Raw genomic sequence first — 13,391 nt, 5'->3', positions numbered from 1 at the left:
CCTCACAGCCCTCCATCAGGTAAGATACACATCTCACACAGCCCCCTGCTTTGCCTTCTCCATCCTTCTCTGGTTTTGAAATGTGCTGGACTATCGTTTCCTGCGTGGCGTTCTATCAGTCTGTTTGTCTGTATTCCGTGCATGTTTTTGTTTCCTTAATGGTTCTTCTGAAATGTGTGTGTGTGTGTGTGTGTGTGTGTGTGTGTGTGTGTGTGTGAATTTGTTGTCTTCCTAATTGGCCTTCTCTCCAGCCGACCTCTTTCACAAAGTAAGCAGAGAACGAAGGGAGCTAAGCTCATTTCCAAATCATTTAATATTATTTTGTTACCCTGTTTGTCTAATGAAGAGGGTCCTTCAATGGAGCCCAGGTTGGGGGGAATTTGAGCTTGCTTTCCTGAAACTCAACAGCCAGCGTAACCGCCGAGATGATGTCACCAGGGCAAGTCGGTTTATTACGGCCTCGAACAATATTGATGGCAACATTTCCATTTAAAACTTGTCTTGCCTAGAGGAGCATATTAATAACAGCCATGTGGGGAAAAGAATAATGAGACATTCAGATTGAAAATAAATAACTGAGCCATAGCCAACCTTGAGCGTGAAATCAACTCTGTGAGCGCGGCGTGATATATTGTCGGCAGAAACTAATGTTGAAAATGCTCAGAGTTCTGAGTCAGTTGAAAGCTTGTTGCATTACTACTACTTAAACTATTGCCTCATGGTTAAGAGGATCATATGTTCGATACAAGCATCCAATAAACACATCTTTCAATGAAAACTATATCAAACATACCAGCCATATGTCAGCTTTATTTTATGCATATTTTCAGATCAACTGAAATTCAGAGCTTTTGATCCTCTCTCTGGCAAGACGTAGTGTCTATTAATTCCAGTGGCATTGCCTGGCTACAGCCCCTGAATCCCGCCTACTTTAAAAGGGCAGGATCCGCTGTTGGTTCCTCTTGAGTGTTACTCAGCTCCATCGGAGTCTTCACCTAGCCAATCAGCATCTTGTAGGTGGGACTTGATGAAGGAATCTGTGTGACCACCATGGCCACCAACTAATAAGAACCCGGCGACTCCTGTAGCGTAAGTTCGGATTTTGCAGCTGTTTTGAAAGATTCGTACAGAAATACTTGCTGTCAAACCGAGAACAGATAACTACTTCACTTGCATAATCGCTATCCACTTAGAGATTGGTTTAGGTGGAAGTAATCTCGGATACAGCATTCCTACAATATTGTAGCAGGACTTCTGGGGGCACAGAGCCTGGGTAAGAAACCAAAAACTGAAAGGGACGGAGTTACATTTTTTTTTCTGTTTCGTTACAGACATTTCTAGCAAAGAGAAACTCATTTGCGCGAGTGGATGAAGCTTTCAGTAGGGGATTTTAATTAGCGTGATTCTATAGAGGCCAGTTTACATGGTGATGATTTGAAAACTTAACACACCTATTTTTTATTTACAGTATTCTAGTGCTGGCCTAGTTTGTATTCGCCCATTATGCACTTACAGGTCCCGCCTCCAGTCGCATGGTTGGTTGAAACAGATATAAAGCGAGAAAAAGAGCAACGCCCTGAATGGAGCATGTCTGCCATCAGACTCTAAATTATTAATCTAAAGTCTGATTTGTGAGACTAAGGGGGAAGCATCCTTCCCAGTCTTTGAAAAACTGCTAAAATTGGAGAAACTTTAGACTGACTCATGAAGTGAAACGCAATAGAGCTTCAGAATGATAACCAGGCAGCCAGTGGGTATAAGTGACTATTACAGTGGTGGCAATGGATCCCTGGCTCCCTATGAAATGGTCTCTCCTTCATCCTCTCCTTACACACTTGGCTGTCATAAATGATATCTGATGATATTGCATCAACCTTAAATCTTTCAGGCATTGCAACTGCTATCGTCTTGCTCTTTCCTCCCTCACTTTGTTTCTCAGCCTCTGGAACAAAGAAAGACCCCTCAATGCCTTGCTTCAGGTTCAGGGAGTGTCAAAACTAGCAAGAAGGGCATTGAAATGTACCTGTCTGACAGTACGTGTCTGGGTTTTTATTTTCTGAAAGCTATTTGCTTTGCATTTAGTTTACCTTTTTCGTTGTCGGGACAATCTGGTCAATTTGAACTAATCAATCAGCTGATAAAATGGCTTCAAACCTTTTAGTTGTATTGCTTTGGAAGAAAGAGAGACGCTTTTGACAGATTTGATCCAGACATAATGCACAAAGGGAAACACACGCACGCACCCAGTGCACAGTAAACATACACCCACCAATAAATACAACCTCAGCAACTTATCAGAATTGTTTGGCAAGTAAGTGTGACACGTACAAGGGATCTTTCTTTGTATTTGATGTACGCTGTCGCCTACTGAGGCCCACACATGCACGTACGCATGCTTGTATTCTCACATTATGGTCGCAGGACGCTGAGTGGCTCAAGCAGAGACGACGGTCTTCAGCAGCACAATCAGGGCCACAGATTCAGAAGGACGTTGAAAGAGGACATGAGACAATGAAGTCTTTTGAAGAGCAAAGAGGAGCAAGGGTTATCTTTTTACTCAGTAAAGCACCCCATTGCCTGACATACGCAGAAGGTATGTCAAAATATGGCCCCCACGCCTTCTTCCTTCTTCAACAAACTACACACACACACTAGGGGTGTAACGGTACCGGGTACACTGAAGTCACGGTTCGGTTCATACCTCGGTTCTCGGTTAAACCGGATCGCGATAGCCGCGGCAGCAACGTTAGCATTTTGACCTCATAGCAGCCCGACACAGTGTAGCCTGCTAATAAATCCAAGAAAAAAGAAGAACGCGCCCAATGAACAAAGATCAACCGTGTAGGACGTCCAAGAAGGACGGCAAACTTTTGTGCGACATTTCCTTCAATAAACGAAGCTTTGGCCGTTTAAATTTCTTGGCGTTTCGCCAAGAAATACCTCACGGATAATGTGTTTGTTTATTATCCCCCTGTCTCACGGAAGTGCGATTCTGTCGACCAATCAACGGAAAGAGTTTGTAGTTCTAACTGGCCGTGTGGGTACCGGATTGACTCGGCTGCCAGATCGACTCGGGGTGCTAGATGTGCAATAATGACGCACTTCCTGTAAACGCTGTCTTTTAAATGCGCATGCGCATTTCATTCATTCTCATGTTATTCCCAAGTATTAACGGTCTCCTTTTGTTTTCTAATCTATGAATAATAATCGAATGCACAAAGATTGATCAGATAATATTTGTGGCTTTAGATTGATGGCTAATGTGAGCTAATAAACGTTAGAAGGGTGGGGGGGCTTTCATCAATATAGGATTAGTTTTGTAGGTGATAATTACTTTAACATAGGTGAAAACAAAAATATATGTGTAACCGAGCGTTTTATTGTTGCCTATACTTGGGTAATATATAAAAGAAGAATCGGTTAACTCCATTCACTGAACGGGGCGATCAACTTTATTTCCAGCTCTCCCAACACAGAGTCAAAACAGCGACCCACACGCAGACACTTCCGTTCTCCTCTTTCAGAATAAGAGTCCCTAACAGGAACTGGGTTACATATGCATTCATCAGTGCTTTTAGACGTGTTTCCAATGGCTTTGTTTGTGCGAAAGAACGAACGCGTTCAATGAAATCAAAACCAAAACGGATTGAGCCTTCTTTTTATGTCCATGATTGAGCCCCGTTCATAAACAACCCTTCCGGGTTTTGTCCGTTGGCTTGGGTCGATATGTCAAGTGTCGATGCGTCATCTTTAAGCGCAGGACCCCGAGTCGATCTGGCAGCCGAGTCAATCTGGTACCCACACTGGCACCCTTTCAGGCGTCTCAGTTGTCCCTGTAGATTGAGGATCTAACATTAGTTCGGCATTACATTAATTAATTTGCACGCCATTTTTATTTAATTTTATACAGTTCATTCCCCGTGTAAATCCATGCACCGAACCATGACACACACACACACACACACACACACACACACACACACACACACACACACACACACACACACACACACACACACACACACACACTACCCCCAAAGCCATCCTTGAGGATGAGTTTACTCTTTTGTAGCTCGTTGGCTTAAGACAACACAAACAGCAGGCACCGTTCATCCTTAACCACCCCCCTCCCCACCCGGCAATGGCCATGCCTCAAGAGTCTGAGTGTCTTTGTGTCTGTCAGTGCCAAAGGTCAGCTGTTATCCTGATGGCAAACGGCAACTTGTGGGCCTGATTGCTGTTGCTGGGGGAGGGCCAGAGGTTAAAGCCGGATCCATACTTTCCGTGTTTGCGAGGGTCCACGTGACGTCTATATATCACCATCCTCCCATGTCCGCGACGCCCGTGGTGGACCCCTATGTGGCCTCAACACTCTTTGACCAGAGCAGACTGTACGCATAGCAAGCCCCCCGATCCGATGCAGGCTCCAGAGGGCTAAACAGATGCATGCTGTGAAGAAAGGTCGTGCGAGGGGATCTGCGGGTGCCAACCGTTATATAACCGACCGTGAAACAATATATCGAACTCCTGGCGAGAAGTGCTTGGGAGGGCTGAAAATGACATTTACTCTGCTATTTACTCGCGCGTGCACATCTACTCACGCATGCAAACAACGTTAAGGGGCTAATGCACCATAACATTGTTTGCATGCGTATAAGGAGAGTAAAATGTCATTTTCCACCTGCATAAGGATCTGGAAGCGTGCATGGGTGGTGCGCTAGAACCACGTGGACCCGGCATTGTTATGAATGGAACTGCAGAAGCGCGTGTTGCTATTGCTGGATGTGTAGCGCAGAAAGTATGACCGAGCCTTAAGGCCATTGCTTCACGTAGAGGCCACTTTGTGAGTGTGTGTGTGTCTGTTGTTGGAAGGGGGGTAGTGTGTAAGTGTAGGTGTGTATGTCTGTCTGGTTGTGTGCATGGGTGGGTGTAGGGGGGATGTCAGGGGTGTGTGTGTGTGTGTGTGTGTGAGAATGTTTTTTTTCTCTGTGATTGTATAGTATTATTTTTTCTGAATATTGTTCTAATCGCAACGCAACCTGTCATGCTATTACACACCCATGGTCCCTTCTAGCCCCTCTCTCTGTGCCCTAAACACATGCAACATTGCCCCCTATTAAAACGTCGCCCTCTCCTTTCGCAGCTGCTGCTGTCAGCCGCTACGCTACGTTAGCTCTGCGGAGCTGAAGACAGTGACAGCACAGTGACTAAGCATATCGAAAACATTTATTAAAATATGTATTACCCCAGGGTGATAACTTTTCGCAAATATTCCGTCTTCTGACTTGGGTTATTAACATTAGAATTGGAATTTGTGAGCAGATGATTTACCTCACCCAGCCAAATTTGAGCTAGATTTAAATTCTTCCACCCATACCTCCACCATATCAGGCATATATTCAATGTGTGAGCCCAGAAATAAACCCTTTTAGCCACATATTCCAGTATGCAGACCCACATCTCTCCCAGCACCACCTTCAGTAATTTCACCCCAATTCCCGGCTATTTATTCCAAGCTTTGAATGCTTTATAGCTGGTTGTAGCTAAACCCTACCAGCCCACAGGCAGTCTCCTGGCCATTCTGCTGCTGCTGTTGTTGTCCACAGACACAGCCCAACCTCTCCTCTTTTCTGGTTGGTGGACTTTGTGGAAAGCCCAATATTTCCTGCCTTGTCAGATGTTCTTTGCAGAGGAAATGACAGGTTGGTATTCATCATGGCACCAATAACGAGAAAGGTTTGGAGAGTACCACTTCGGTACCAGTTGTGGGTTAAAACATCGATTTGAAAGGAATATCTTTTTGAGAGCGTCGTTTAAGAGTGTGCCAAATGTAAATGTATTGTCAGACTTCATCACTCCTTGGAAAATTTCTGTTTAATGAATTAATAATTGGAGTCGGCCTCTTGTTTGCCTTTCAATTTCTTCGCCGGTCATCAATTGGTCCCACATTTTGGTAACATGAATCAGGAAGAACTGAACAGTAATGGAAAAAAACTCTTCATAACATCACACTTCTGCTTCTTCATTCAAGTCATCAACCACTTATATCTCTCTCACACACACGCACGCACGCACAGACACACACGCACACACACACAAACACAAACACAAACTCTCCCTCTTGTTGTCTCTTTCTCTGTCTGAATGTCCTGTTCAGTTCTGAAAGCCCCATTGAGTTCCCATTAAGGTGCCCTCTGTGTACAGAGGGTTATCCAGCTCCGACAGACCCACGTGTCGATTCATCCTGGCACTAATAGGTCTGAGGAGACTTCCCTTATAGTGCTGAGTGGGTCCCGGATCCTGTATGATCCACCTTATCTTGTCTTCAGTTGCTCTCCATCTCTATTGTTTGGATTCTCCGCTTTATTCCTCTTTATTTCTATGCCTTCTTCTCTTGCCTCTCTTGCTCGCCTTCCTCCCTCTTTCTCTCTCTCTGTCTTTATCTCTCTCTCTGCCTCATTGCCTCTTTCTTTCACTCTCTTTATAACTCTCACTAAGCCTCTCTCTCTCTCCATCTCAGCCTATTTCTCTAATTGTCTCTCGCTCTCTCTCTCTCTCTCTCTCTCTCTCTCTCTGCCCCTCTGTCTCTCGACACCAGGAAGTGTCGTTATTTGATCTGGTTGACAGAAGCCAGGGCTACCCTGGAGAGAATGTGCACCGTCTAAAACCACTGCTGGTGAACAAACACAAGACAGTTTATACTTTCAGCAGCACAGGAGAACACTAGAAGGAGTGGAAGTAGAATAAGAGCAGTGGGTAGATAATGTCCCTGTAGTCTGGCATCGCCACTCTTAAACAGACCAAACAATGGTCCGTAGCATTGCCCCGTTTAAACATATACTTAGAGCGGAGCCCTGTCCCCACCAGCCACGGAGGAGCCGTACTACAACCCTGTTTTATTGCACACTGTCTGCCTGCTGCGATGCCTACTCCCTCGTCCGTGATATATCGCAATTTCCCAGGAAACAGTGGGCGTCAGGAGCCAAGTGGGGTTCCTCGGAATGCCTTATTATGGTAGCGACGGAGGGGGGGGCAGAGTGATGTGAGCTGAGAGAAGCGACCAGGGACCAGAGTTGATCTACCGCCTTTACAGTTGGAAAAGACACAAGGCTTAGGAGGTTTCTGTAAATAGAAAGGTTGATGTAATGTGTTTTAACGAGAAATAACCTGTTCTATATCGAATCATATTGTATATGCCGTATTGTTGTGGATCATGATGTTTGCTTTAGTTTTGCTTTGTTTATATTAATCTCAGCAGTCAAGATCCAGTGGTAAATGTGCAAGAAAGGGTAGGCTTACGTTTTAGTCTCCTCTCTTTTACCCTACTCGACTTTTACCCTAGCCACACCAATACCTTGCCTTAATGTATTTTTTTTTTGCATAAACATAAGCAATTGAATACAAACCCACCAGCGTTATAAGGTAACCTAATGCTTGGAAATATTCGCTTTTACCGTTTCAAACTTGATAGCTGAAAAGCTGAATGTTAAAATCAAGCCAAACGTATAATCACAGGATCTTTATTACCAACACGCCAGCCAAAGCTTTGGGAAAAGCCTATTGCCAAATGTTGCAAAATCTCTCAATTATCGTTTCACTTTGTTGTTGGGAGTCAGGATCTTTATGAAAGATATGTAGGAAAGTATGTGCACAAGAATGTTGTGACATATTGCCTTGTTGTTAAACATAGAAATATCCACCGCTCTATAGGTACAACGTTTATCTGTTATTCATCCTCTTCGCTCACTTCAAAGCACACAAAGCTACAAAGCAGTCAAAGAGGCAGCAAGGCCCCCCTGTAATCCTAAAGGCGATATTTAGTCATGGACCATTATGCTGAAATTCAGAATACAAAGAAGAACACTGTCCTCTTTTAAATGTCAGGTAAAGGTAATGTGATTTTGCTTTGTTGAGTGTCCATGGTTATGTGTGCCTTCGCATTTGTTTCCAGAAGTACTTGAAATACCTCTTTCCATTTGGGAAATCAAATCTTTTGGTAATCATATTTTCTCTTATGTCCTGTGAGGTTTTCTTCTCCGGTCTTTCAGTCTTTTCCATTGAATTCCAATATATTTTCACTCTGGAAAATAAAAGTTTCTGAAGAAAGAGATAAAGTGATAAAGCCCACTGCACTACCAAATAACTTGGACTCAAAGAACACTCTCTGTCGGGCTGGACTTGTCCTTGTGTGGGTAGCAGGACATTCTACACAGCAAGTGTACATTTCAACAAAAGTTCCACACACTGTGGGTGAAATTGGCTGTGTTCCGTCTCATTGTTCCGTACACATTCCACACATGTTGCATTTTAAATAGATGACTTGAGGCTAATGTCAAGCGACCCGTGCAGAGATTGTTTTACATAGCTTCTCCTAGAGAAGAGGATTCTGGGTAAATGCAGACAACTATAGACTGGAGGATGGAAAAACAGACCAAAGAGGACATGGTCACCCACAGGTGCCCTTTACGCTGAATGGCAGGTGCTACTGCTCTAAAACCTGACACACATCTTTCTTCTTGGCCCTTAGAACACTAAGCAAGGGCACACACACACACACACACACACACACACACACACACACACACACACACACACACACACACACACACACACACACACACACACACACACACACACACACACACACACACACACAAGGCAGGGTGAAAGAACAACATATTCCAGTTTCATATGCGAGCACACGGACTGTTCCTTGCGCTGCTGAGGAACCAGAAATACCCCACCGAGGATCTGTCTCAATCTTCACACCACTGTGTTTGTCGCAAGTAACATAAAACATTTCCTTCTTGGGCTTCAATATCAAATCTTTATCTCCCATAAGCCCTGAGTTGTTTATCACTCTGTCCTTCAAACATCTATCTTTTCCCTCTCTCCCTTGCCGCCGTCTTTCTTCTTCTGTGGTATATGTCCCCACGCTTCCGCCAATTAGCAGCGCTAGAGCGAGACTGGCTGTGGCTGACAGCGTCTGGGTCGGTTTTTCCTGGAAGAAATATCCTCTTCCTCCCCGTGCTCTAATTACGCAGGGCGGTACTAACTAGAAAATTCATTAATAATAATTACTGTTGGATGTGATCGATCTCTCTCTCTCTCTCGCCTCGCTATCTCACTTGTTCGCTCGTTCACTCTCTCGCCCTCTCTCTCTCGTTCTCTTTCTCTTGCTCTCTCTCTTCCGCTCTCTATCTCGTTCTCTCTCTCTTCCGCTCTCTCTCTCTCTCACTCTCTCTCTTGCACTCTCACTCTCTCTTACTTCCACCAACACACTGCTGTATGATGTCAAAAACGACCCCCCTAGAAGCACATTAATCCGTCACGATGGATCCACCAAAGACCAGGTAGTTAGCGGACGGCAGGGAAGCAGCAGCACGGCACCTCAGCCCCTGTATGAGGATATGACAGTTGGATTTGTATTGGCATGAGCCTCGCTATTAAAGCGCACACAATGATGTGGATTGAACATAATTTACCTTGAAAACACATTCTCACCTTGTGCCGAGCCTTGGGCTGCAAAAGCTCTGTTCCACTTCACTCTCACTCATCAGTGTTATGCTGTGATTGAACTTAACTAAAACGCCTATCGTCCTCCTCCTCGTCCTCCATCCTTTACCCCATGTCACCAAATTGAAAGCCTTTTCTTAATTGTTTTTCTGGGTCTTTACATTATTACCGCCATTTTTACACTTTCTCTTACTTTCACATCTCCCTTGTAATTTAAACCCACTTTCCTTCCTTCCTTCCTTCCTTCCTTCCTTCCTTCCTTCCTTCCTTCCTTCCTTCCTTCCTTTCCTTCCTTTCCTTCCTTCCTTCCTTTTTCTCTAATGGGGCATTCTGGCCCGGTGGTAAGCACAGCTGCCTCACAGAGGAAAGGCCCTGGGGTTGAGCCCTGTTGGACGGGTCCTTTTCCGCGGTCACACGGGTATCCTCCGGCTGCTCCGGACCCCTCCTGCGCCACCAAACGTTCATGTTGACACCCCTCCGGCCCGTCACCGAGGCAAGGGCATTCAAGTGGAGCTGGGTCCAGGGAGCTACCCTGTGGCACGCTGCCCACCGCCCCTACTGATAGGGCGGGTCAAATGCAGAGAATGAATAATCACCATGGTGATTAATATGATTAAAAGTATATTATTATCATTGATGACTTTTTTCCCCCTGGTTTATCTATTTGGGGTGGCACTGCCTTAAGCATTAACAAAGCAAAAGTGAAAAGAAAATTGCTTTGTTCATCCATGAATACTCATGAACCCATGAGTATTCGCCATTCATAATACGCCGTTCATAATTCGTTTATTTCATTATTCGGAATTGAAAAGTCGCCGTCGTATCGCTTTGTTTGAACATACACCTAAACAGTTAGTGTAGCATGTCCAACGAAAGCCCTGTCATGAATGAATGGTCATCACAGGCGGTGTGAGTAATGAGCCGATGTATTCAACCAGCATTGAGAGAGCAGCCCCTCACTGTGCCCCCCCCCCCCCCCCCCCCCCCCCTCCAGTGTTGCATTGACAACTATGAGGAGATGGTGAAGGTCCTCCTCTGCCAGGGCGCTTGCGTCAACGCCCAGGACAACGAGCTGTGGACCCCCATGCACGCCGCCGCCACCTGCGGCCACGCCGGCCTCGTCAAGATACTCATCTCACAGTGAGCACGCACACTCGCACGCACACACACACACATACACACAGACACACACACACACACACACACAAAAATACTCACACACACACAAACACGTACATTTATTCACACAGCTGCACACAAACAGGGCCGCATATACATGCCTATACACAGACAGACAGACAGACACAGACAGACACAGACAGACACAGACAGACAGACAGACAGACAGACAGACAGACAGACAGACAGACAGACAGACAGACAGACAGACAGACAGACAGACAGACAGAGACAGACAGACAGACAGACAGACTCAGAGCTATAAGTCCATTCAATCCAACTTGTAAATTAACACACAAACACACAAACACACACACAGCCAGCTGTTGACACTCTGTACCAGACCAGAGCTCTACTGGCTGACTGTATGTACCAGACCAGAGCTCTACTGACTGACTGTATGTACCAGACCAGAGCTCTACTGGCTGACTGTATGTACCAGACCAGAGCTCTACTGACTAGCTGTATGTACCAGACCAGAGCTCTACTGGCTGACTGTAGACCAGAGCTCTACTGACTGACTGTATGTACCAGACTAGAGCTCTACTGACTGACTGTATGTACCAGACCAGAGCTCTACTGACTAGCTGTATGTACCAGACCAGAGCTCTACTGGCTGACTGTAGACCAGAGCTCTACTGACTGACTGTATGTACCAGACTAGAGCTCTACTGACTGACTGTATGTACCAGACCAGAGCTCTACTGACTAGCTGTATGTACCAGACCAGAGCTCTACTGGCTGACTGTAGACCAGAGCTCTACTGACTGACTGTATGTACCAGACTAGAGCTCTACTGACTGACTGTATGTACCAGACCAGAGCTCTACTGACTAGCTGTATGTACCAGACCAGAGCTCTACTGGCTGACTGTAGACCAGAGCTCTACTGACTGACTGTATGTACCAGACCAGAGCTCTACTGGCTGTCTGTATGTACCAGACCAGAGCTCTGCTGGCTGACTGTATGTACCAGACCAGAGCTCTATTGACTGACTGTATGTACCAGACCAGAGCTCTACTGACTGACTGTATGTACCAGACCAGAGCTCTACTGACTGACTGTATGTACCAGACCAGAGCTCTACTGAATGACTGCATCAGACCAGAGCTCTACTGACTGACTGTACCAGACCAGAGCTCTACTGGCTGACTGTATGTACCAGACCAGAGCTCGACTGACTGACTGTATGTACCAGACCAGAGCTCTACTGACTGACTGTAGACCAGAGCTCTACTGACTGACTGACTGTATGTACCAGACCAGAGCTCTACTGACTGACTGTACCAGACCAGAGCTCTACTGGCTGACTGTATGTACCAGACCAGAGCTCTACTGACTGACTGTATGTACCAGACTAGAGCTCTACTGACTGACTGTAGACCAGAGCTCTACTGACTGACTGACTGTATGTACCAGACCAGAGCTCTACTGACTGACTGTATGTACAAGACCAGAGCTCTACTGAATGACTGCATCAGACCAGAGCTCTACTGACTGACTATACCAGGCCAGAGCTCTACCGGCTGACTGTATGTACCAGACCAGAGCTCTACTGACTGACTGTAGACCAGAGCTCTACTGACTGACTGACTGTATGTACCAGACCAGAGCTCTACTGACTGACTGTACCAGACCAGAGCTCTACTGGCTGACTGTATGTACCAGACCAGAGCTCTACTGACTGACTGTATGTACCAGACTAGAGCTCTACTGACTGACTGTAGACCAGAGCTCTACTGACTGACTGACTGTATGTACCAGACCAGAGCTCTACTGACTGACTGTATGTACAAGACCAGAGCTCTACTGAATGACTGCATCAGACCAGAGCTCTACTGACTGACTGTACCAGACCAGAGCTCTACCGGCTGACTGTATGTACCAGACTAGAGCTCTACTGACTGACTGTATCTACCAGACCAGAGCTCTACTGACTGGCTGTATGTACCAGACTAGAGCTCTACCGGCTGACTTTATCTACCAGACCAGAGCTCTACTGACTGGCTGTATGTACCAGACTAGAGCTCTACCGGCTGACTTTATCTACCAGACCAGAGCTCTACTGACTGACTGTATGTACCAGACCAGAGCTCTACTGACTGACTGTATGTACCAGACCAGAGCTCTACTGACTGACTGTATGTACCAGACCAGAGCTCTACTGAATGACTGCATCAGACCAGAGCTCTACTGACTGACTGTACCAGACCAGAGCTCTACTGGCTGACTGTATGTACCAGACCAGAGCTCTACTGACTGACTGTATGTACCAGACCAGAGCTCTACTGACTGACTGTAGACCAGAGCTCTACTGACTGACTGACTGTATGTACCAGACCAGAGCTCTACTGACTGACTGTACCAGACCAGAGCTCTACTGGCTGACTGTATGTACCAGACCAGAGCTCTACTGACTGACTGTATGTACCAGACTAGAGCTCTACTGACTGACTGTAGACCAGAGCTCTACTGACTGACTGACTGTATGTACCAGACCAGAGCTCTACTGACTGACTGTATGTACAAGACCAGAGCTCTACTGAATGACTGCATCAGACCAGAGCTCTACTGACTGACTGTACCAGACCAGAGCTCTACCGGCTGACTGTATGTACCAGACTAGAGCTCTACTGACTGACTGCATCTACCAGACCAGAGCTCTACTGACTGGCTGTATGTACCAGACTAGAGCT

General features: G+C 45.9%; 1 protein-coding gene across 2 annotated transcripts in view; it reads left to right on the top strand.

Annotated features, from left to right (window-relative positions):
- ppp1r16b (protein phosphatase 1, regulatory subunit 16B) overlaps positions 1-13,391 on the top strand; it is a 65,915-nt gene that overhangs the window by 38,432 nt on the left and 14,092 nt on the right. For both annotated transcript variants that reach the window (XM_079748563.1, XM_079748564.1), the window contains exons 3-4: positions 1-19; positions 10,511-10,656. The exon at positions 1-19 is cut by the window's left edge and continues 52 nt beyond it. In XM_079748563.1, the coding sequence (XP_079604689.1) occupies positions 1-19; positions 10,511-10,656 (165 nt within the window). The remainder of the gene's footprint in view (positions 20-10,510; positions 10,657-13,391) is intronic.

Source organism: Pollachius pollachius (genome assembly GCF_949987615.1).
Source record: "Pollachius pollachius genome assembly, chromosome: 12".
NCBI lineage: Eukaryota > Metazoa > Chordata > Actinopteri > Gadiformes > Gadidae > Pollachius > Pollachius pollachius.
The sequence above is the reverse complement of the archived record's forward strand: the minus strand, read 5'-3'. Positions and strand labels throughout refer to the sequence as shown.